Here is a 24,008-nt window from a genome sequence, read left to right as displayed (position 1 = left end):
GAAAGGCAGCGATAGAGGCTGAGTGGGCTGTCGATCACCCTCCATAGGGGCGGGGCTTCGCTTCCTATTGGTCGGCGTCGGTCGGCGCCCTAAGATGGCGGCGCCCAGCGGATGAAGGAATAGCTGAAGGGAGAATGTGGCTGCGGGGCTTCTGGGCGCTGCGGGCGGGGAGAGGCCGGCTCGGCTTCCAAGCGCTGCGGGCGCCGCTTCCTCCTCCGCCTCCGAGTAAGAAAAGGGGGGCTACAAAAACTACAAATCCCAGGATTCCACTGGACGGTGTCAAACCGAATTGATGGTGCAGTGTAGATGCAACCCTTGGTCTGCTGCCACGTTGCAGAATTAAGGCTCGATGCTATGGAAAACTCAAACTGGGACTTGTACTTTATTAATGTCTCTGCAGAGAAGGCTAAAGTATTTCTCTCAAAACTACAAATCCCAGGATTCCACAGCAGCAGAGAGCCCTCATAGCAGTCAGAGCGGTGCCAAACTGCCTCAGCCCAGCAGTGCAAAACGCAGGCCTTACCATAGACATCATGGCTCCATCCTAGGGAATCCTGAGATTTGTAGTTTTTTACAAGGTCTGTGTCATTATCTGCCAAAGAGGATGGATGTCCCCCCACCAAACTACAAATCCCAGGATTCCATAGGATGGAGTTTAAAAGTGATGTCAAGCTGTATTATTTCCGCATGAAAGGGGCGAAAGCCTTTTCACGACACTTTTAAAGAGAGGAACAAATTGCAACTAGAACAAAAAAAGTACAGTCAGTTACAATATTTAAAGCACGGTGGTTTTTCATATCCAATAAGTTATAATCTGTGGAGTAAGTTGCGGTGCTAAAGCAAAACGGAAGCGACAGTCGTATTTAAGCAGCTGAAAGCATTCATATATATTACCTGCATGTTACAAGCCATGTTTCTTTTCTTTGTTAGGGAAGAGTCCTCTCCTTCAAGCAGCCAGGGATTATGCGCGGCCCGTCCGGAGGAAGAAGCAAGGTCTGTGCCAGTTTGCCCTCTTCTAGCCTTGCTGCGGCATTTAATCTGGTAAAGAAGACTGTCCGAAACTGGTTTCTTGGGCAATCCATGATGATGGCTGCCCTACCTAGAATCACAGAATCGTAGAGTTGGAAGAGACCCCAATTAGGGCCATCCAGTCCAACCCCTTTATTCTGCCATGCAGAAACTCTCAATCAAAGCATCCCCATCGACAGATGGCCGTCCAGCCTCTGTTTAAAGACCTCCAGGGAAGGTGATGCCACTACACTCTGAAGGAGTTTCCTCCACTGTTGAACAGCCCTTACTCTCAGGAAGTTCCTCCTAATGTTGAGGTGGAATCTCTTTTCCTGGAGCTTGCATCCGTTGCAGACCTAGATACAGATCAATAAGCATATGGCAAAGAGCTTTCAACCTTCTACAAAAAATGTGGCATTCCTGTTTCCACAAACGCAGAGAGATCTTGTAGCCCCTTTGAGACTCACTGGAAGAAAGAAATTGGCAGCAGGACTAGCTTTCATATACTTCAGTCTGCTTCCTCAGACTGAAGTCTAGGAAAGCTCATGCTGCCAGTTTCTTTCTTTCAGTGAGTCTCAAAGGTGTTACAAGATCTCTCTGCGTACTGACTCTACAGACTAAAACAGCTATATCTTTGAATTCTGTTTTCACAAAGTTAAAGGTGTGCCAGTCCCTTGCAAGGATGGCTGCCAGTCTTGCCACTGATTCCAGGCCCTGATCTCATTGAGACATGAAAATAAAAGGTAGTCAGATCTGTGAGTGGTCCTTTAGACTCTTTCTTTCTCTAATGTGTGGCATATTCATTTGGGCAAGGAAATCAGCTAGTTTACTCATGACCTCTCATCCACTATTAAATCTTTCTTATCTGGAATCTCCCTCTGCTTTTCCCTTGGAATGTACTTCCCTCTCCTTGGGACAAGCTTAGATCTGTGTTTTGCATTGCCTCCATCCACCATCTTGTGGCCTTCCAGAGACACCTAGCTGGCCATTACTAGAGACAGTGTGGTGGGCCAGAGAGATTTAGCACAATGCTGTCCCATTTTAAATCATTCCCTTTCTTTTCTTTGCAGAAATAACCAGCCATTTGAATGACCTGCCTCCTACCATGTTGCAGTGGAAATACGTCAGCGTCCCAGCTGTAGACCAGTAAGTTTTGCCGGCACAAAGGGCTGGGTTGTACCTTTAGATAGCAATGCTAGTCACATCTTGTGCGAAACCGGACTTCCTTCCGCTTTGTCACCCTTCAGATTTTGAAGTAGGAAGGAAAAGGGCCGTGACCCCGTCCCCCAAAGTAGAGATACTGCCTCATTTTATTGTCTAGCATCTTCAGAGCAGGGAGCCCATTTAAAAAAAAATCCTTCCATATGTTCTTCATCTCCACTACAAATATTCTGGGACAAAATAATGTCCTCAGGACATTTTGATCTTAACATCTGTCAAGACTGTTCTTAAAAGGCTAACCTGTATGAGGCTTAGAAGCGGAGTAATCCAGAGGCTGTCTTGTGATTTCTGCAGGGTGGACGACGTTGTGAGAAGGATGCTCTCTTTGGAAATGGCAAGCCAGGTCAGTTCTCTGGGCAGCCGGTTTCCCTTCAAGACCATTCCTTTCCCCAGTCAAGGTTACTATAAGTCAACGTCAGTTTGAAAGTACATAACAACAACAAATGTCTGTTAATGCTGTTTGGTTATAAATATACATTTAAATGAAGACATACGCTCTCACAAGCAATTTTTAAAAAGTCTTTAATTAAGTACATTACAGAAATATAAGTGCACCAATTGTATCTTTTCCTTGTGCACACAGAAAGAAAAAGTGAAAATCAAGAAAGAGCAGCTGGCAGACAAAGTCCGGAAATCTCCAAATGACAATGGCTCCTTTGAGGTTCAAAGTAAGTAGATATGTTTTTTGGAGGCCAAGGGAAACCTGAAAAGCTCCTTGTATCAGTGAGGCAATGGACACTTAGAAAGAGGAACAGCGGGGAGTCAAGATACCGAAAGAGTACATTTCAAAACTGAGATTCCAAGTCATTGTTGATCTCTCAGGGTTGAGATGGGTTTTCCTCAACACTTGTCCTGCGCATAGAGGTCACAGCAGACTCCAATGGGTGTTTTTGTGCTTTGTACGGAAAGAGCTTGACTTCAACATGCAGTGAGGGAGATTTCTTAACCTCATTTCCTCCTTGTGGTCTCCATTGTCAACTGAAAGTTCCTTAGGCAAGCCAGGACAACCAGACTTTCCAGGGCAAAAGAAGCCAAATAGAAGTGAGTCCCTCCATGCAGCTGATGGATGGCCCATTTTCCCATCCTTCCAAACATCCTATTCCAAAATTGCCCATGCTCTGTCTCCTTTAAATAGCCTAGTGGGAAGACAACAGTAAATGAACCTCAGACCGTCCAGCCAAATTGCCATTGATTAGCATATAGCAGCACATCCATTGACAAAACCTCCATGGTAAAACTACCAGAATTACATATCAAAAGGCAGACCTATGTCTGTGCACAGTTGATATCCAAATCTAAATGTGGGCATGGTTTTAAATTGATTTTAACCTATTTTAACTGTCCTGTTTTAGTTGTCAAATTGTTGACTGTCCTTTTAGTGCATTTTAAATTTTATAGTGCTTTAAATTATTTTGTTGTTGTTAATATCAGTTAAGTCGACTCTATGAATAAGAGATCTACAAGTCACCCTGTTACTAACAGCTCTACGCAGCTCTTGCAAACTCAGGGCAGTTGTGGCTTCCTTCACAGAGTCTGGTTAAACTGATTTTGTAGGACACCATCTTGAGATCCCATGATAGAGGATGGAGTATAAGCATTTAAATAAGTAAACATGCTTGAAATTAAGGTGAGAAAATACATGGTTAGAGGTAGTCCTATGGAAATAGGCTTGCCACAATGGTTTTCTTTTGTTCTAGTTGCATATTTGACAGCCAAGATCCGCACACTCCAGGAGCATCTGCACCTGCACCCTAAGGTAACCTTTTCCAAAGCAAGTTTTATGTCTTACATCATATTGCAAGAATCCCTGTAAATGATGAATCCAGAATCAGCAGAATCTTCTGGAAAAGTACCAAAGGAACCAATGATGAATAGGTAGCTTGCATTTCATGCTAAAGCTGGTAGATGAATAGAGTTGGGGATTAAAGTGGCATCTTGCACAGTGCTGGTTGGCATGGAAGTTGCTTAATGTTTGAAGTCACTTTGGGTCTTGTGATTTGTTGTTACAGCGAATGTTTCACATTCCTATTTAAGATGATGAAAACATTTCCTTCTCACAAATGAACAGTTGTTTTATTACCTTTCACTTCGAAAATAACATAAATTAAAGTTTCCTGGACTGTCTTTTTGTAATAAGTAAATACAATAAATTTCAATCATTAGATTTATAGTCAGGCAGTTGAATCAGTGAAAGACTTTAACAGTGGGCGGCTTTACATTGACCACAGTGGGTTGGGAAAGTGTGGCCTGTGAACCACATGAAGCCCCTGACTCTTTCTTTGTGTGCTGTAACCCCATGGCCTCCAATGCAGCACCCCAAAATCTGGCCAAAATAAAAACCAGAAGGGGCTCCAGTTAGCCAGGAATGTGCTAGGATGGCCAGTTCAAGGCACAAAGAGGAAAATTAGATGTGCATACACCTAGTGTAGTTTCCCACTCCTAGCTGAACATAATAGCAATTGGTAGAACTCAATCTTTCCCTCCAGGACAAGGCTAACCGTCGCTATATGATGATGGCCATAGATCAGAGGAAGATGCGGCTGAAGTACCTGCGCAACAGCCGTTACGATGACTTTGAGAACACTTGCAAGCAGCTGGGCATTGAGTACGTGCCCTCGCCACAGTACCACCGCCGGCCTACGCGGCGCTGGATCGCCAAGAAAGCCTTGTGCATCAAGGTGAGACTTTAGCACAGCCAGGTGGGGCTTCAGGAGTGGCAACAGCCACCTGGATGCTGGAGGAGCGAACTCCATTGGAAGAGAGAGTGGGTGGGTTGGGACAGGTAGTGCTTGGGCTGTCATGCTGAAGGATTTAGGTAGCAAGCCACAGGTAGTGAACTGTGCTTGAAAAGTTCAGGTATAGGTGAGTCCCACAATATGTTGGGGTTGCATTCCTGGACTTGTGATGTATAGTGGAAATTGGTTTGATTGGTGGAGAAAATTTTTGCCCCCCCCCCCCCCCCACATCTCTATGCCATCTAGTCCATCTTCTCTCAATAAATCATTAGAAGAGTAGAGAATGATCCAGCAGTGACCAGAGTGTCAGAAAAGAGAGAAGGCCATTCTGCCTGGCGACCTCCTTGGGCCAGAGAAGCGTGACTTTGTCTTGCGTAGGTGCTGCCTTCCCCATTTCTTCTTCCGCTTAATCTTTTAGATTTTCCAAGAGGTGCAGAAGCTAAAAGCCCAGGGGGAGCTGAAACCGAGGCGAAGGGGCCCAGAGAGACCCAAACCAACGAAGTTGGAGGCAGCACTGCAAAACGAAGGGACTCCAGTATAAGCAGATACTGTGTCAGAGAGGCTCATATTGAGCAAAAGGCACAGAAGATAACAACCAATAAATTGTTTAACACCCTACTCATCCCTCTGCCTTTTGTGTGTTTGAATGCTTAGCTTTCTTCTTTCCTTACGTATGCTCTGCAGGCCATGGCCGGCAGGGAGGGGGTCTGTATAACTCTTGGGATGTTCTCATAGACAAAGGAGCTGATGTGAAAGAAAGGTTGATACTGGTCTTTTTTTTTTTAATTGGTCCTACCGCTGCTTGTTTTAAACAAGATTGAAAACAATCATAACTGCTTGCAAAACATGTGTCAGTTGTTGATCCCCCCGGAGTTGGTGACACATGAGGTCACAGAGGCCAGATTTATTACACATCAGTGTTTCCTGTTTTAACTTGGGCAAGGGTAGGAGGTATTTGGCATGAGAAGAGCTTTACTGGTCCCACGTGACGTCAGGGTTTGGACCACTTCCTTTGACATCCAGCCTCAACTGACTCACCAGGTATAGTTGGCTCTGCTCCATATAATAATAATAAAAATAATAATAATAATACATCCATGGTATCCTCTCAAGACTTAAGAACACAATTCTGCTACTGGGGTAGTCTGGCACTGATGCCTGTTCTCTGTCTGTCAACAGGATCAAGTGAAGCATAAAGCAAACAGTACCATAGACTGCACATTTATTAACTTATTTATGCAAAGTTCCTTTTGATAACTCATCAACCAGCTCCTCACAACTGTTGACACTAAGAAAGCTGCTCTTCCATGCTCAGTTTCACCAGAAACTAAAAACTAAAAACCACCCTTTAATTGGGTTTTAGATTGCGAATGATTGTATGAAATGTTTTAGGATACTTTGTATTGTTTTTAAATTGGTATGGTGGGTTTTTGTATTATTGGGTTATGGATTGATGTAGTGTCTTTGATGGTGATTTTTGTAAACCGCTGTGATCTGCAAGGAACAGCGGTATACTGTAGAAATAAAATTTCATTCATTCATTCATTCAGAAGTCCATTCATACTACTGTACACAGTTATTACACTTGGATTCTGCTTTAACTGCCATGGGAAAGGAAGAATGATCTAATATGGTTTTGCTTGGGTTTCAGCTTGGGATGCTATATATAGTATTAGTTGACAACTTGGGCTGGAGGTACTAAATCCATTGGGAAAATAAACTTCTATCGCCCCCTCCATGATCTGCCAGTCCCAAGCTTCCATAAGAGGTTGCCACGGCAGTTACACTGGAATCAAAGCACTATAACTGGTGTGAACGGGCCCCAGATCACACTCCAATGCCAGCACCCCTCCCCTTTCTGCTTCCCCCGTTGCTCAAACCCTTGTGGCTTACTCAGATGCCACAAGGAACGGAAGCTTTGAGTTCACGGGTATAAAAGAGCCAAGTACTGTACTGTTTGCAAGACTATTGTTCAAGTTTGCTTTTTCCAGGGCAGTTTTCACAGTAGCCGTCACAGCCTTCGCCATGTCCCAGGCGCCCATGGTCTGCCAGCCGGTGAGCATCGTTTCCCCTGTCACCCTTTCCTCCGAAGGCAGCTGGAGCACCGGGAGATATGACTGCTGTTCAGACTGCCTCATGTGTAAGTAGGCACCTGGCTGCTTCTCTATGGGGAACAAATATATTCATGCATGTGTGTATGTGTGTCTAGATAGATGGGGAGACTGGGATGTACAGGGAGGACTCATACTGGTGGCTTGTTGACCCCTTTCCTGAACACACTTTTCCTGGAATTTGTCCTTTAATTCTCACATTGCTTTTACACAAATGTGCTTACGACTCGCTTTGGTACAGCTCCATCCTCCTAAATGATGGGATTTGTAGTTTACAAGGTCTTTTAACCTCTGCCAAAGCGAGCTGGTGCCTCACAAAACTACCAATCCCAGGATTCTGTAGGGATGGAGCCATAGCCATGTTTAATTACTTTAGCAGAGTGTACGCCATAGGCAGGTTTATTTTAAATCTAATTTAATTGATTGCATGTACAGCGCTGTATAAATAAAGCTTAATAATAATGGTGATGATGATAATAATAATAGCAGTTAAAATGGTATCAAACTGCATTATTTCTACAGTTTAGAAGCACTCCTAGTCAGTTCCTAACCAATAGCTGGCATCCCATCAGCTAGTCGCCAAGCAAAGTAGGCCCATTCAATCAATTGTTGAATGGTGAGTCAACACATAGTTAAATCTAACGGATTCAATGGGTCTACTCTACTAAGGACCAAAGAGAATTTAGGCTAATGTTTGTTTATGGGTCTCTGCATATTTTCCTCTTGCAGGCTGTGTTGGATTTTGTTGCCCGGCCATCCTCAGCTGTTACGTCTCGCATAAATACGGAGAGCACTGTTGTCTTGGGTTGGTGCCTGGCGGCATGACAGCACTGCGGACTGAAATGCGACATTCCTACGGCATTCCAGTAAGAAGCCCCCGCTTCATAGGAGTTTTTTTGGGGGGGGGGGGGGGTTGTAAGGTGTTCTCCTGATCTATGGGATTGTAATTCCAGGATCTGGGTGACAAGAGACATTGCTGAGACGTACACCATAGGAACTATTTCTAGAAACCCCCATAAATGTCCTCTCAAAGAGTAAGGAATGGTCATGGTTAAATCCCTGTACCAAACTCAGGACTGAATCTACTTGTTTGATCCAAAGACAGCTTTGGAACAGCAGTAGCAACAATGGTAACAAGTACACTCATTCCTCCATATTTGATATTTGTAGATTTGATTATTGACTGATTTGATTAATATGTTCTCTCTAACAATCTCTAGGTCCTCCAGTGCAACTCTATGGTCAATTTTAACTAAAAGTTGCATTGAAAGACCTAGAGATTGCTAGAGAGAACACTCCACTAGGCCTTTGTAGCTCCTCCGGGGCAACTCTATGGTCAACTTTAACTAAAAGTTGCCCTGAAAGACCTGGAGATTCCTAGAGAGAATACCCTACTAGGCATTTGTATCTCCTCCAGTGCAACTCTATGGTCAGTGCCTGGCAGATGTTGACCACAGAGTTGCCCTGGAAGACCTAGAGATTCCTAGAGAGGTGTCCTCACAGGTAAAAGCATAGCGTTTTTGTTCATTGCGGTTTTTCCATATTCACGGGGGTCTTGTGCCCCTAACCTTAGCGGATACGGAGGGACAAGTGTAACTCTTTGGCAATGAATTTGTTTTAACGACTTACTCCTCTTTGGCTTGGTTTGCCTCCTTTAGGGCACGGTCTGTCGGGACGCCCTCTCCATGTGTCTCTGTGGCTGGTGCGAGTTGTGCCGCATGGCGCGGGAAGTGCACACGCGTTCCCTGAGTTAGCAAGAGACTGGCGAAACGTCAGGAACGAACTCTTCCAGAACACGGCCACGGAGTCCGAAAAACACACAATGCTGGCCGGGAAAGCCTTCAACTTCAGGCGGAGCAACTTGTTGGCAAGTCACTTGAATGACTTTCCACGATTCTAGTTCCAAGGAGTTCTTTTACTGAAGGTTTGCCACAACAAAACTACAGATCCCAGGACACCGTAGGGTGGAACTGTGCCAATTATTTATTAATAGTCTATTTTAACAGGTTAATTTTTAATTGTAACAAGTTTAATTCTCTTTTAAGGGGGAGATATAGAGATTTTATACATATTGTGCACTGTATATTGGGTGCATTTTAAATATGTAATCCCCTTTGGTTGTTCCCATAACAGAAAAGTGGGCTATAAATAAAGTTTTTATTATTATTATTATTATTATTAAAGTGGTGTCAAATTGCATTATTTCTGATGCATGTTTTGAATGCCTGTCAAAAAGCCATTGCTACAGCTGTACAGTAAGGGCAACACAGCTGCCTTCCCTTCCCCTGGAGACTTCACAGCTTGAACTGCGCATGCGCCCTTAAAATGGCGCCTTGAGGGAGCCGGCTCCGCCCCTTCTAAGTGGGCGGGGGAATGAGAGGCTTAAGCCACGCCCCTGCGGGCCTGGAAGCAAGGCGGTTCCTGATTGGCCCAGCCTCCTCCCCGTTTCCTGATTGGCTCGCTCCCTCCCGGCGGTTGCCGTGGCGACGGAGCCGCGGCCTGTTGTGGCTCCTGCTTTAGCAATCCAAAGCGGTCCTTCTTCCTCCCGGTCGCCATGTCTCTGCGGACGCTTCCTTTGCTGGTCCTGAACCTGGGAGGGGAGATGCTCTACATCGTGGACCAGCGGCTCCGCGCCCAGAGCATCCCGGGAGACAAGGCCAGGCAAGGTCAGCCCAAGAGCGAAGGAGAGAGGGAGGGAAGGACTACAACTCCCAGAATTCCCCTCTGGCTGGCGAGAGGGAGGAGGGCGAGGAGGATTCTGGGAACTTACCTCTCAGCCCTGGCTGGCATCCCAACGCACACATAGCCCTGAGAAGAACTTCGCCTGGTTCAGATGGGAGTGGGGATGATGGGACCTGCTTTCCTCAAGGAGAATCTGATGCCTGTCTTAAGGGGGATTCTGGGGTCGCCTCAAAGAAGTAACTTTGCCAAAGTGTGTTGGCTGGGACTAGGGGCAACACCAGAGGACTCTCTGCCTTACTATACACTATATGTATATGTATGCTGTGTGTATATATATATGTGTGTGTATACACACACACATATATAAACATACATGTGTGTGTATATGTGTGTATATATATATATATATATATATATACACATATATATATATAATACACACAGACTTGTCCTTCCACATTTACTGGGGTTAGGGGCACAGGACCCCAACGAATGTGGAAAACCCACCCCAAACTCCCATGTTTTTACCTGAGAGGACAGCTCTATAGGGATCTCTAGGTCCTCCAGGACAACTGAATAATCAAAGCTGCAAATGTGGAGGAATGAGTGTATGCACACAAACACATACACACATAGTGTATGTATAGATATAGATATAGATATGTATGTGCACACACATACTATATATATATATATACTGTGCATATATATATACACACATACACACAGAGAGAGACTATATGTATATATATATATATATATATATATATGTATATATGTATATATACACACATACACACACAGAGAGATTATGTGTATATGTAGATGGACACACACAGTGTGTATATGTATAGATATGTATAGTATAGATATAGATATATACACACACACTGGAGTCTGAAGGGTCACAAAAAACAGCAGGGGTGCCCCCCTTTTATGTGTCACTTTGCTGTGCAGAGATCCCTTATTCCCTGCTGAAACAAACCTAAACAGCCCTGTCTTTGAAAACTACCAAGTCCCGTATCTACTGTAAGAGGCCACAATGCGAGGTCCAGTGCATCTGAGATACATATACACCTGTTTAAACATCAATAGTAGAAGGGAGCAATGGGGAGAATGGCTTACATCAGAGGAGCTGCCGCTGTTAGGTCCTTGTTTTAAAGTTGTCTTCCCCACTGTTTGCGGAACAAGGTTACCTTACTCTCTTCTCTTTTGCCTTCTGTAACTTTGCTAGAATAAAGACCCCAAAGTCTTTTGGGTCCTTTCCTCCTCCTTTCCCTTTTCCAACCTGGATGCCAACATGTGTCGTTCTTAGCACTTGACCCGTCGTTTTTTCTGTTTTATGCTTCGTGTAGATGAATGGACTGATGAGGACAGGAAACGAGGTACTGTAACGTTTGCTCTTTTTTTTTTTAGCCGCCCGGCATAAGGCCTCCTTTTTCCTTCCTTTTGCACTGAAATCCCATGCTATGCGTGCGCCGTATGTGGAGGAGGGAGGCACTGCTGGAATATCCCTTGAGCGCCTGCGTTTTTACACTTGCGGAGCTCAGCTTCTCGGGGTTGAGATACACACTCCTCCACAATATTTACACCAAACTAGGAAGAAATTAGAACCAAAATTGGACAGTTCCATTGGGTTTGGGAGGTTGATCCAACAGACGGATGAGTGACTGGTGTCAGTTGATGATGGTCAGATATTGCCAAATATCCCAGTATTTGGTAGTCGCTTGACTCTTTTCAAAAATCTCATGATTAGCAAGCCAAACAGCAATTACATACAGACCCAGCAGCAACATGTCTCTGTATCTTACAACAGGCATCTCCAAATAAGAGCACAAAGGTCCAAAACCCACTGCAGAAATAATCCAGTTTGAGATCACATCAATGGCCCTGGCTCAGTGCCAGTTAAAGTGATCTCAAAATGGATTATTTCTGCAGTGGGTTTTGGACCCAAGCCACTTCCTCGTCTACAAAGCAGAGGAGGGCAAGTGATGGGTCCCAGACATTGCTGGACTGCAACTCCCAGCAGTCCTAGCCAGCATAGCCAACAGCGAAGGATCGTGGGAGCCACAGTTCAACATGAGGGCAGGCTGCGCTTAGTCTGCACCTGCGGTAAAGTATCAGCCCAGGGCCAGCGAGTTGGAAATCCTCCCTCACCTGCAATTGTATTAGGTGACGTTTCCTCTGGTGCCATATCCTCAGCTTAACGGACTTGGCAGGGTTGCCGCAAGGGTAAAATGGGCCAGGGTTGTGTAAGCTGCCCTAAGCTCATTGGCCGGAGAATAGAATAAATATCCAATAAAGTAGTCTAAAGTAGTCCTAAAATTTAGAACAATTTTGTAAGTAGCATAAGCCTGAAATCTGATTACTCGCTCCATACGATGTGAAGAGTTTAAGAACACCTGGATATTATTTGGCAATATTTGACCAGTATTGGAGAGGTTAACTTGGGCAGTCTTTTCTGACCAGACATATCCTCTGTTGATCGAAATAGGTGATATTTAGAAGTCCAAGTTTTGTTGTAGCAGCTCAGGAACTAAAAATGCCCCTCAGGTGCCATAGACCAGCCTCCCCTAACCTGGCCTTTCTGTCATTCCCAACACATCTAGATGGTGCCAGGTTAGGGAACGCTGTGATAGTGTGCCAGAACATATACGCATGGGCTGCCCAAGTGCACTTGTTCATTTGTCAAAATGTAGGAACTGCCCTACTTGATTGAACAGTCATTCTTGGACTGACCAACATTGTTTTTAACTGCATGCAGTATATATCCGTCTGTGAACACACACAAACACACCCATCACTGCTTTCTCACTGGCAACGGATGCACTAGTGAGAGCTCACCGCTTTCTGCATGCAAAAGCAAACAGAAACGACACTTGCTTTTCTGCTCAGGTTTAAAAACACTCCACCAGCACCATAGAAAGGAGGTGCTTTGAGAATTCAAAGCGCTGGATTCTCTGTGGGCCAATTTGTCCTCCCGGCATCTCCGTGTGAGGAGAGGCATTCATCTGCATGGGCCTCGTCTCCGATGGGCCAAACACAGGCAGAGGGTGTGCATGCCATCTTCCTCTCAACCTCTTCCCATCTCTCACCGTCTTCCTATGCTGCTGCTAAAGTAACCAAATTCCCCCAGTTTTTGTGGGCAGCTGCCTTGTACTGACTACTTCTTGTGCATATTTTGATTTTCTGGATTAAAGCCCAGCGCGTGCCACTGCCGCCTTGTGGCATTCTTGCGTATTCCAAGGTGAACATTTTAAAAACAGTTGCTTCCATCACATTAAATAGGGGCAAGTCAGAAGGTTTTCAGAAGTGAATCTCCACACCCAGCCTAGCCCCGCAAAGGCCTCCTTTTCTGTTTCTTCACATTGTATGGTGTATTATGGCTCAATAAGGAAAGGGGGAGGAGAGGCCGCAGCTTTTTGAAACCATCCTTTAGTCTGAGCCTTCAGTCGTGTGTCATGGGGAAGTTTGAGCAGTAAGTTACTGTGGCTACCTGCAAAGCCATGGGTTGTGGACACATTAAGTATCTTTCATTGGTGGTTGCATGAACCCAGTTCCTTGGGAGTCAAAAGTGGCAGCCAGGCTCAACTCTGGACAGGATGTTCCTGCTTCTGTGTAGGAAAAAAAAATCCAGAGATTTTTCACTGGCACTTAAAAACTCTCACAACCTGAAAAGCTGAGAGTGAACTAACCAAATATCTTTTCCCCCCTGTTTCTTAGGCTTTGGGGAACTGCCAGGAGTGGCACTGTCTTGTTCTTTATGGGTCCAGGCCATACAAAATGCTAGAGGCGATGTTTCTGTCCAGCCATCCTTGGACTAGAGTCCTAATATACCAGGAGGTTTTCTGACTGGGTCTGATGCTATGGGACTAGGCTTCTGGGAGGCTGAGGGTTCGAATTCCTGCCCAGCCATGGAAACCCACTGGGTGACCTCAGGCAAGTCACACTGTCTCAGCCCCAGAGGAAAACGCTCTCCGAACAAATCTTGGCAAGAAACCCATAGGAGAGGGTTGCCATGTTGGAGCCAGCTGGAACCTAAGACCCAGTATTGAAAACTATATAGCCTGGACATTTCTTTGAATGTTTTGTATGTTCTCTGACAGGTCCACAGGTTGACAATTGTATCTAATAGGAATTTTTATAGTGATTCAAGTGTCCTTTACCAATTGAGAGTCTCCTATTAATAGGAGATGTCTAATGTAGTTTATGTGGAAATCTTCTGTGACCCAGCAGGCTTGAACATCACTGGATATAAGGAGAATAATATTCCGTACTCAAGTACCTTTATCATGACTAAACATCTGAATTTTGTCAGCAGCAATAGTCTTCCTACTGTGTAGGAGAGAGACCTGCAAACTCTCTAGATCACGTGTGAGCAAAATATGGACCTCCAGAGGCTGTTGAATGACAATTTCTCTAGAGGCTGTTGAACAAGCAATATTGGGAGATGTAGTTAAACAACGTCTGGAAGGCCAAACCATGCTAATCTGAGCTCCAGATGTATATCTTGGTTCAAGGAGGAAACTGTGTACAGTAGTTGCGTATATCAGCCCAAGGACTAACTACCCTGAAAGCACCAGATCCGAACTGATTTTGGAAGCTAAGCTAAGCAAGCTCAGGTCTGGTTTGGGGGACTTCCAAAGGACAGAAGGTACTGTATGGTCTATTTCAGAGGAAGGAACTCACAAAACCACCTCTGAGTATTTCTAAGAAAACCCTGTGAAATTAATGGGTTCGAAGTAACTTGAAGGCAGAGAGAGAGAGAGAGACATATCAATCCAACTAACTGCAGATGGCTAAAGCGGAGATGCAGTTTATCTGCATCTGTTTCATTTAAACTGATGTGAATAATAGAGGCCTTTATATTCTGATTGCAGGGAGCAGCATTGATGTCATTTACAAATGGGTAAAAAAAGAATGATTCATCTCCAAATGCAGCTGCTTGGCACTTTACCGCTGAGCTGTTTGGGGTGGGAAGGCATTTCCCCTTTTCCAGCCCTGGCCCTTTGGATGGAGGAGGGAGTAGCAACCTCTCAAGTGCCAGAGCCATAGTGGCGATGTGGGAATCAGCCTCATTGCCAAATATACAATGTTTCTCAGGCCTCGTGGCACCCCAAGAAGGCCAAGGCACCTGTGTGGATCTTGAAATGGAAGAGATCCAGTGCGCAGCCTCGCAGGGGAGTCCTCCTTGGAGCATGGTGTGTTTTGGTTCCAGTGGCTTCTGCCAGTCGTCTCCTCAGCGACCAGAGATCTGTGTCTTCCTCTGCAGCCAAACGGGAGCCCACCTGTTTTGTGACAAGGTGATCCTTTTTTGTCTTTTCAGTGATGAATGACATCATTGGGGGCCTATTCAACAAAAAGTTCATGGACGAGCTGTTTAAGCCGCAAGAACTCTACTCCCGGAAGGCATTGAGGACCGTCTTTGAGCGGCTGGTTCACGCCTCCATCATGAGACTGAACGCACCCAGTATGGATAAGGTGAGAGGGCCAACCTTTTGGCTTCCCCAGGTGAACTGAAGTGAACTGAGGCGGCACTTCCTTTATCAACAAACACGCTCAGTCCAGTGGGACTGGGAGATTCACGCTCCTTGGTACGTGGGCTGAACTCCAACGCATAGTGATGCAGTTGGAATCCTGTTTTATTTCCAGTACACGTGTCTTATTGCACCATCATCACACTCCGGAGCTTTTGCAAAAAGGTGATTAATAATAAGCTGCCACAGTAAAACATCAGGAATTGCACGTAGGGTGAAGGTATTGCACAACTGGCCAGTCACACCTAGTGTCTCACATAGGCATCCAAATCACTAAATAAAATCATAAGAATCCTCCTCGACACTAAGCTCAGCCCCATACACACACAGGCACATTGCTCATCTGCCGGTAATTCATCCAATGATGACTAAACCTCAGCATTTTCTGTCTTTTCTGAGTTATCAGTTGTTGGGTACCACCCATAGGTATGCAGATTACACATAGCTGTCTTTCCCCATTTTTCATTTCATCTGGTTCTAAATCCATCTTCAAAACCCAGTGAGGGCTAATAAATTGACACTTAATCTGTATAAGGCAAACAAATTTCTGACAAGGTTAAGCTGTCTTCCAGGAAAAGGCGTTTGGCCTGTTCTGGACCAGGTAGCACTCCCATGATAAAATCAGATTTTATCATTTGGGAGCACAGCTTGGCTTCCGGATGGCCACATTGGGGTTGTGACTGCCAGGTGTGTTTCCCCTCCATCTCAGCTGCTTCCCAGAAAGTCAGACATAGCCATGGGGGCACACTGGGTACCCACTTCCAGTTCAGATTAGTGTAAGGAATTCTGCCTGGGGCTGCCTTTGGTAGGGGAAAAAAAACCTCTTTGGAAACATGGCCTTTGGTGGAGCACATTTTCCAACAGCTGCATTGCCATCCAGTTCAGTTATTCCCTGGCTCACTGTTATTCCCTAAATGTGTGAATTGCCAAATGTCCTGCCTGGTTTTTATGAAGCATTTCATGTTACATTGAAAGGTGGTCTGACTAAGCTCCCAGGTAACCCTGCTAATAGCACAAGAAATTATATTAACTTGGTTGAATGTGGCTGCTGGTGTGATGCCTGGGCTTTGCAATTTAACTGGTTTCTGGTTACCTTCTTTTCCAGCTCTACGATCTAATGACCATGGCTTTCAAATACCAAGTCTTGCTTTGCCCTCGTCCCAAAGACCTTCTCCTCATCACCTTCAACCACCTGGACACCATCAAAGAGTTCATTTACGAATCGCCCAAAACTCTGACCCAAGTAGACGTAACTTTCCGAAGGCTCATTGATGTAAGGGCACCTCATACTCCTTGACATTCCATTCAAACTTATGTCTGGCTGCACAGCATTTGAATGCAGTGACAAAAAAAGTATTTGAGGGTGAAGTAAACAGGTTCACAGCCCCGGTGTTGTCAGAGGTTCCTCAGACATTGTCTGCTGGCTCTTAGTGATGTTAGGTGAAGCATTTCCCTAGCACCTGTATGAATGTGACTACCTCTGACCTACAGGCAAAAAACATTTGTTGTTTTCCACCTCTTTTTTTCAGACTTATGGCTCGCTCTCTGCTGGGGAATTTCAACTCATCCGACAAACGCTGCTCATCTTCTTCCATGACATACACATCCGGGTAGGTATGTTCTGTGGCCTCTGTCCCAGAACTTGCAATAGGAGGACAATGAAATGGTGGGATGTGATGGGAGTGAAGAGGCACGAATCATTTCTGAGTGGATCTTTGTTACTAATGAAAGCTTTTTGGCTGTTCCTCCCCAGGTTTCCATTCTGTTGAAGGATAAAGTGCAGAACTCAAATGGCCACTTTGTGCTGCCAACCTCGGGTCCCGTCCCTTGGGGAACAGATGTCCCAGGAGTCATCAGGTGAAAGTTAAATATCTGTTTTCTCTGTGTGCCTGGTGAATAATTCAGGTACGCTGAGTCTGAAAGATCCCCTTGTGGCACAGCACTGAGGGAATCTGTAAGCTGTTGTTTGCTTAAGACGAGGCCACTGATACCCAGCCTAAAGTCAGTGATTCTGTTTTGCCACCTCCCAGACTTTTCAACAGTAAAGGAGACGAAATCAAACGGACTAAGTTTACCCATGGAGGAAATTTCGTCCTGCCATACCGGGAAGGGTCCTTCGAGCTCCACGGAGATAGAGTCATTAAATTGGGAACTAACATGTAAGCTGTTCCATGCCAACCCTAATTTGTCCCTGGGGCCTTCATGTCATTTTTTGGGTCTGATGTAAGCTTTTACCAATTGCTTTTAGCTACAGCATCAGCCGGCCTGTGGAGACCGACATGTCAGGAGCTGCCAAAAATTTGGCATCCCGTGTAAAGGTCAGTATCTTCATTCGACCCTCTTAGGCGTTGCTGTGTACTAGTGAATGCTTGACTTGCTGTCCATGTAATGGGCCTGTGGTCATTGTTCTTCTTTCCTCCTTCAGGAGAACACAGCTCCCAACCCGCTGGCTAAAGAAGAGCTGAATTTGTTGGCCCGGCTGATGGGTGGCCTGGAGGTCAAGAAGCCGACTGAGTCTGGCTTCCGGCTCAATCTCTTCACCACGGACGAGGAGGAAGAGTATGGCAAATCTCCCTTTGGCTTTTGACAGGGTTTGGGCCTTTCTATCCTCTGGGCAGCTTTTTGAAATAGACTCATAGGCCACAGTTTGCCCACCACACATTCCCCTTTCCCATACCTCTTATGTGCATGCACACATATGCACAATCAGTGAGGCAGGAGACAAGTTTTAATCCCCACCTCTGTGTGCAGGCTCTGCCCATCTCTCTCATTCACTCATACACAAACACACCACTCTTTTTTTAACTAATTCGAGGATTGCAGAAAATCTTGATCGGATGCAACAATAAGCAGAGAACAAGGGAGGCAAATGTAAAGCAGCCAAAGAGTGAGTTATTGCAACTTAACAAATCAGGTGATTTCTGTGGTCTTACACCAAGCAATGATGGCTCTTTATTTTTTCCCCAAAGGCATGCTGCCCTGACTCGCCTGGAGGAGTTATCGTATCAGGTTATCAAGATAAACGCAGAACAGGTAGGCCCTTCCTGGTTACTAGTATTTCATGAGGGGCCAAGGGGTGAGAATAGGAAAGTTAAATGAAGGATGCCTTAGTATAGCCTGAGGGAGACACCATTTTGGTGCTGGGGATACACTTACATAGCTGGGGCATAATGGACCTTTTTTGTACCTTTTTTTGGCAACGGGAGTCCAAAAAGAAAATGCAGCTAAATGCACCTCAGCATTAGGAGGAATTTCCTGACAGTAAGAGCTGTGCAACACTCCCTCAAAGAGTGGAGGAGCCTCCTTCTTTGGAGGTTTTCAAAAGGAAGCTAGATGACCATCTGTCAGGAGTGGTTTGATTGTGTCTTCTTGCGTGGCAGAAATGGCTGGGACTGGATGGCCCTTGGGGGCTCTTCCAGCTATGATTCTGTGTCCAGCAATCTCTTTCCCACATTGTATTAGCACATAATGTTAGATTTCTGTCAAATGCTGAGGGTTTTGTTGTTGTTGTTGTTGTTGTTGCTGCTGCTGCTGCTGTGGTTCTTCTGTGTCTTAAGTCCCTTCTTGCAATTAACGGGACTCTTCCAAAACAGGACCAGCAACGGAACGAGGAGCTGACGCGCATCATGGGGGAGTTTGAGGAAGTGGAGCAGCCTCAGCCGCCAAGCAGCAAGGGGGCCGACTTGCTGGCCATGATGGATGAGCTCTGACTCTCCCTCCGGGACGCTGGGTGCGAAAGAGCGGGCTGTCCCTGCCATCTCGACGTGGGCAGCCATGCACCTTGCTGTGTTGGCCTTCTGTAGAAAAGAGTGGCTCCTCATCCATCTGTCCATCCGTTTGTGTTGAGTCACTCAAGGCAGCGTGGCGGTGCTTAGGTGCGCTTAACCATCCCTTTCTCAGGCTTAGAGGAGGTCCAAGGGCAGGGAGTCAGGGGCAGGCGGAGGCTTTCATTGCTGCCTCCCTTTCATGAGCTATTAATGTTCTGGATGGAGCTTTGTGGGGTTGGAAAGTGGAGCAGCCAAAGAGGAAGCAGGCCATTGTATTCCAGTTCTGTAGTTTAACCTGTGAGCCTAAAAACACATTCCATGCCCAGGTAGATAGGCAGGTAAACTTCAAACAAATGTGCTGTGTTTCTAGTTAGTTTGTGTGTGTTTGTGAGTTAACTGGAGCAGAAGCAGCAGCCTTTGGCTTTGGGTGTCAGGGCCAAGTCTGCAGTGTGTTCATCTGGGGCAATAAAGGCCAGCAAATACAGAAATTGAGTGCTCTTGTCTTGCTTATTGTTCATCCTCTTGGTCCTTTTTAAAAAGAAAAAGACTCCCGTCTCCCTAATCTGCCCTTAAATTGGGGGGGGGGGGGGGATTCCTGGTTCTGACCCAAACGTGGGGCATTTTCTTTTAGCTTTTTTTCTGTTGCTGTCACTTCTAGACTCAAAAGCAGTTTGGAAAATAAGATGTGTTCCCACCGAGGTTGGAGGGAGGGTCTCCTCCAGCATCCTCCCTGCAAAATGCCCACTGGCATCTCACTGGGTTCCTTTCCAAATTCTGGGAGTTCTCAAAAGGAACTTCTCTGAGCCTTTTACTCTCAAACACAGAGAACAACCTCAATTTTCAAAGCGGTACACAGAAACATTTGAAACCAAGCATAAAACATTAAACAGCCATGCAATGCACCCAAGAGGAATGGGAGCCCCTTGCCCAGGTAGACCCAGAATAACCTCAATTGCCCTCATCCAAAGAGGAGGCAAGTTGGTTGTTTCTTTTATGGGGGGCAAGCGGGTCTTTTCTCTGGACGCTGACATCCAGAGGCTTTGTTTTATATGATGGAATGGCATGGCAAGGTTTGGACTGGGAGGTCCTTCCAACTCCCAGTTGGCCTCCCAGTTCAGATCCAAATGTCTTCCCGTGTTAAGTCTGCAAATGGACTTTGTAAGCACAGTATCCCAAGTGTTTTTGTCTTTATCATTGATGTACCATCGATAAAAATACATCGCCTGTTTTGTTAACCAAGATAGAAACAGGGAAGTCACTCTGTGTGTGTGTGTGTGTGTGTGTGTGTGTGTATAGTACACTCATCCCTCCATATTCGCTAGGGTTAGGGGCACAGGACCCCCATGAATGCAGAAAAACTTCAAATAACAAAAACACCATGTTTTTACATGAGAGGACCCCTCTCTAGGAACCTCTAGGTCCTCCAATGCAACTCTGTGGCCAACGTCCGGCAGACACTGAACATAGAATTGCACTGGAGGAGCTACAAAGGCCTAGTGGAGTATTCTCTCTAGGAATCTCTAGGTCCTGCAGTGTGACTTTTGGTTAAAGTTGACCATAGAGTTGCACTGGAGGACCTAAATATTCCTAGAGAGGACATATTAAATCCATGAATAATCAAAGCCGCAGAAGTTAAAGCTGCAAATGGGGAGGGATAAGTGTGTGTGTGTGTGTTTGTACGATCCAGTGTGTCCTAGCAGTGGCTTGAGTGTTGGACTCTGAAGAAGAGCTAGGTTCAAATCCTGGCTGAGCTCTATAAGAACCCCTTGGGAGGCCTTGGGCTGCAAGGAGTCACACTCTCTCAGCCTCTGGGGAAGCTTGCAAGCCTTGCCAAGGAAGCCCCAGGCACAGTTCCTTCTTCTCCAGACCAAAGCCTTCCAAGCAAGAGCTGGGGAAAGCTACAGGGGTTCGGCTCGGGGAACACGCGTGTCGCTCTTCTGACACGTGTTTACAGAGGACTGCCAAAGACTCAGGTTGGCGGGACCCAAAGCAGGCTGAAGACCCGCCTCTTGATGCATCCGGGCCAATGAGCTGCCTCCTCTTCTTAGTCCCTCCTGGGGGCGTGGTCTCCCGCTCTGGCCCCGCCCATCTCAGCCGTTCCGGGAGGAGGGTCGGCGCATGCGCCCTGGAGACCTTTCCTGTGCTGGGCAGGTAAGCGGAGGAAGAGGCTTCCCTCTCAGTGGACTGCAGGACCTATCATCCTCCCATAAGTCCCCATGGGATAGGCAGTCCTCAATTTTGGGATTCTGGATAAGGGAGACTCCTGATTAAATATTAAACACACACAAAAAGAGAATGCAGTGGGCCCTTGATATCTGCTTGGGTTTGGTCCAAGGACCCTCTGTGGATCCCTAAATCCATGGATGCTCAAGTCCCATTATATACAGTGGGGCATCATCATCATCATTATTATTGTGGGTCCTTGGTATCTTCTGGGGTTTGGTTCCAGGACCCCTCTTTGGATACCCAAATCCATGGATGCTCAAGTCCCTTTAAATACAATGGCACAGTAAAATGGTGCCCCTTACATAAAATGGCAAAACCAAGGTTTGCCTTTTGGAATATATATATATATATATATATATGGAATATTTTCAAGCCATGGGTAAATCTGTGGATATGGAGGGCAAACTACTCAAATGGGCCTCCCAAGGCGCCTCTCTTGGGACTCATCTTTCCCCTTCTGGCCTTTCCCTTCCAGCCGTCCGTCTGTCCATCGATGGCGGTCAGCCACTCGGTCAAGGAGCGGACCATCTCCGAGAACAGCCTGGTGATCCTCCTGCAGGGCCTCCACGGCCGCGTCACCACCGTTGAGCTGCGCGACGAGACGGTGGCCGTGGGCCGCGTCACCAACGTGGATGCCTTCATGAACATCCGCCTGGCCCAGGCCACCTTCACCGACCGGCACGGGTGCACCTCCGAACTGGCTGACCTCTTTGTCGCCGGACGCAATGTGCGCTACGTCCACATCCCGGACGAGGTGGACATCCGGGCCACCATCGAAGCCCAGCTGCAGCTCATCCACCGCGTCCGGACGTTTGGCGGGCGAGACAAGGGCCGGAAGGAGTTCCTGCGCCAGAAGGACAAGTGAAAGGGCCAGAGACCCCTGGACTGCCAAAGGCCAGCCAAACAAGGGCTATGAATTCAAAATGGCATCAGGGTGACCATCTTCTTCTGCAGTTGAGTTTACCTCCCTTTGCCAAAATGTGTAGGGACTTGGAGATGCCTTTATGGCTGTAAACGGGTTGTTTTTTGTAACCTCTAATCCTTCTGGTTTGTTATATCCAACCCCCAAACGAACACGTCTTTTTATTTCTGGAATAAACTCTGGCAGCTTTAAGATCCTCTCTCCCTTTTTTAATAGTTGCTGTGTGCCTTCGTTTCCAACTCATGGTGTCCCTAAGGCAAACCTATCACACTCTACTGCCACAACAAACAACTCCCAGAACCCCATAGCCTTGAGCCATGGTGGTCAAAGCAGTGCCAAACCGGATTATGTCTATGATGTGGATGGACTCGGGAGTGAAAGAGAGAGGGCACAAATGGGTCGGTGTGCGCACAGAAGGGATGTGTGTGTTTGTGTCTGTGTCTTCTCCATCTCCCAGCCAGAGCTGAAGATGCCAGCTGTGGGCAAAGAGGGCCACCATTGTCGTTGTTGGTGCCAACCGTTCCCCAGCTTGTTTTCTATGTCCCCAATGGCGGTGGAGGTGGTGAGTCAGCCTCCGGTGGCATCACCTGGAGCTGAGGCGCCTGGCACACTTTCTCCGGCAGCTGAGGGTTTGCGTCACGCAGGCGGGCATGAGTCACTCCGTTGGGAGCCACTTTGGGGAAGAAGGAGAGGAATCCTAGAGTTCTAGGAAGACACTGTCCAAGAAACGTAGAGCCATCCAGTCCAACCCCATTCTGCCATGCAGGAAGACACCATCCAAGAATCGGAGGGTTATACATTTGGAAGGGGTCCTAAGGGCCGTTTAATCCAACCTCCTTCTTCTGTCATGCAGGAACACACTGTCCAAGAAACATAGAACCATAGAGTTGGAAGAGACCCCAAGAAAGGCCCTGATCCAGTCCAACCCATTCTTCTGCCATGCAGGAACTCTCCGTCAAAGCATCCCCATTGACAGATGGCCATCCAGGCTCTACTTCAAGACCTCCAAAGAAGGAGACTTCATTACGCTCCAAGGGAACGTCTTCCACTGTCGGACAGCCTTGACTGTCCAGAGGTTCCTCCTAATGTTGAGGTGGAATCTCTTTTCCTGCAGTTTGCATCCATTGCTCTGTGTCTTATTCTCTGGAGCAGCAGAAAACAAGCTCACTCCCTCCTCAATATGACATCCTTCAAATATTTAAAGGGGGGGGCTCTCATATTACCTCTTGAGCTTCTCTTCCTCCAGCTAAACATCCCCAGCTCCCTAAATCATAGCCCCATAGAGTTGGAAGAGACCCCCCAAAAGACCCCCTGATCCAGTCCAGCCCTATTCTTCTGCCCTGCAGGAACTCTCCATCAAAGCCTGTCCTGGGACAGATGGCCACCCAGCCTCTGCTTTGAAACACCTAGTTCCCACTTTAACTGCCCTGGCTGCCTCCTGTTGCATTCTGGGGCTTGTAGTTCAGCGAGGAGGCCTAAGAGCTCTCTGGCTGAATATTCTAAACTCCCCTCCCTTAAACTGCAGATCCCAGAATGCAACAGGAGGAGGCAGCCAGAACAGTTAAAAGTGGAATAGCAACAGTGTAGTCAGATTCGCCATGGATGGGTTTTCTGTGGGATTCTGGGAAGTGTAGTTTGCGGAGTCAAGAGTCCTCCTCCCCCGCCCTTTCTTTGGCGTCTCCGCCTCCTCTTCCCTATCAGCCAATCAGAGGCGAGCTGCTCCGTCGCCGCGGGCGCCATCTTTGATTCGGGCCGGCCTGCGCTTTCCGGAAACAAAATGGCGGACTGAAGGAGGGAGA

At 46.6% G+C, this 24,008-nt stretch overlaps 4 protein-coding genes across 5 annotated transcripts; all 4 read left to right on the top strand.

Annotated features, from left to right (window-relative positions):
- The first annotated feature begins 58 nt into the window (after nucleotides 1-58).
- MRPS15 (mitochondrial ribosomal protein S15) lies at nucleotides 59-5,582 on the top strand. Its single transcript, XM_042441292.1, has 8 exons — nucleotides 59-225; nucleotides 931-993; nucleotides 2,079-2,154; nucleotides 2,524-2,572; nucleotides 2,813-2,897; nucleotides 3,927-3,985; nucleotides 4,716-4,907; nucleotides 5,383-5,582. Exons 1-8 carry the CDS (start codon nucleotides 135-137, stop codon nucleotides 5,503-5,505), a joined length of 738 nt encoding a protein of 245 aa, XP_042297226.1. The 5' UTR covers nucleotides 59-134; the 3' UTR covers nucleotides 5,506-5,582.
- Nucleotides 5,583-6,940: 1,358 nt separating this feature from the next.
- LOC121916282 (cornifelin homolog A-like) lies at nucleotides 6,941-9,212 on the top strand. The gene is made up of 3 exons (XM_042441197.1): nucleotides 6,941-7,104; nucleotides 7,805-7,941; nucleotides 8,734-9,212. Exons 1-3 carry the CDS (start codon nucleotides 6,990-6,992, stop codon nucleotides 8,827-8,829), a joined length of 348 nt encoding a protein of 115 aa, XP_042297131.1. The 5' UTR covers nucleotides 6,941-6,989; the 3' UTR covers nucleotides 8,830-9,212.
- A 339-nt stretch (nucleotides 9,213-9,551) lies between these two features.
- OSCP1 (organic solute carrier partner 1) lies at nucleotides 9,552-19,549 on the top strand. Of its 2 annotated transcripts, XM_042441195.1 has the most exons (11): nucleotides 9,552-9,741; nucleotides 11,113-11,142; nucleotides 15,084-15,238; nucleotides 16,400-16,567; nucleotides 16,824-16,904; nucleotides 17,048-17,151; nucleotides 17,325-17,453; nucleotides 17,543-17,612; nucleotides 17,720-17,853; nucleotides 18,264-18,327; nucleotides 18,888-19,549. In XM_042441195.1, exons 1-11 carry the CDS (start codon nucleotides 9,630-9,632, stop codon nucleotides 19,002-19,004), a joined length of 1,164 nt encoding a protein of 387 aa, XP_042297129.1. In that variant the 5' UTR covers nucleotides 9,552-9,629; the 3' UTR covers nucleotides 19,005-19,549. The 2 variants fall into 2 exon arrangements, with proteins under 2 accessions (XP_042297129.1, XP_042297130.1); XM_042441196.1 differs by lacking the exon at nucleotides 11,113-11,142.
- Nucleotides 19,550-21,127: 1,578 nt separating this feature from the next.
- LSM10 (LSM10, U7 small nuclear RNA associated) lies at nucleotides 21,128-22,401 on the top strand. Its single transcript, XM_042440260.1, has 2 exons — nucleotides 21,128-21,212; nucleotides 21,763-22,401. The coding sequence occupies exons 1-2, from the start codon at nucleotides 21,180-21,182 to the stop codon at nucleotides 22,150-22,152; spliced, it is 423 nt and encodes a 140-aa protein (XP_042296194.1). The 5' UTR covers nucleotides 21,128-21,179; the 3' UTR covers nucleotides 22,153-22,401.
- Nucleotides 22,402-24,008: the final 1,607 nt, after the last annotated feature.

The sequence above is a fragment of the Sceloporus undulatus genome, chromosome 9 (genome assembly GCF_019175285.1).
Source record: "Sceloporus undulatus isolate JIND9_A2432 ecotype Alabama chromosome 9, SceUnd_v1.1, whole genome shotgun sequence".
Lineage (NCBI taxonomy): Eukaryota > Metazoa > Chordata > Lepidosauria > Squamata > Phrynosomatidae > Sceloporus > Sceloporus undulatus.
This window is presented reverse-complemented; position numbering and strand designations above follow the sequence as displayed.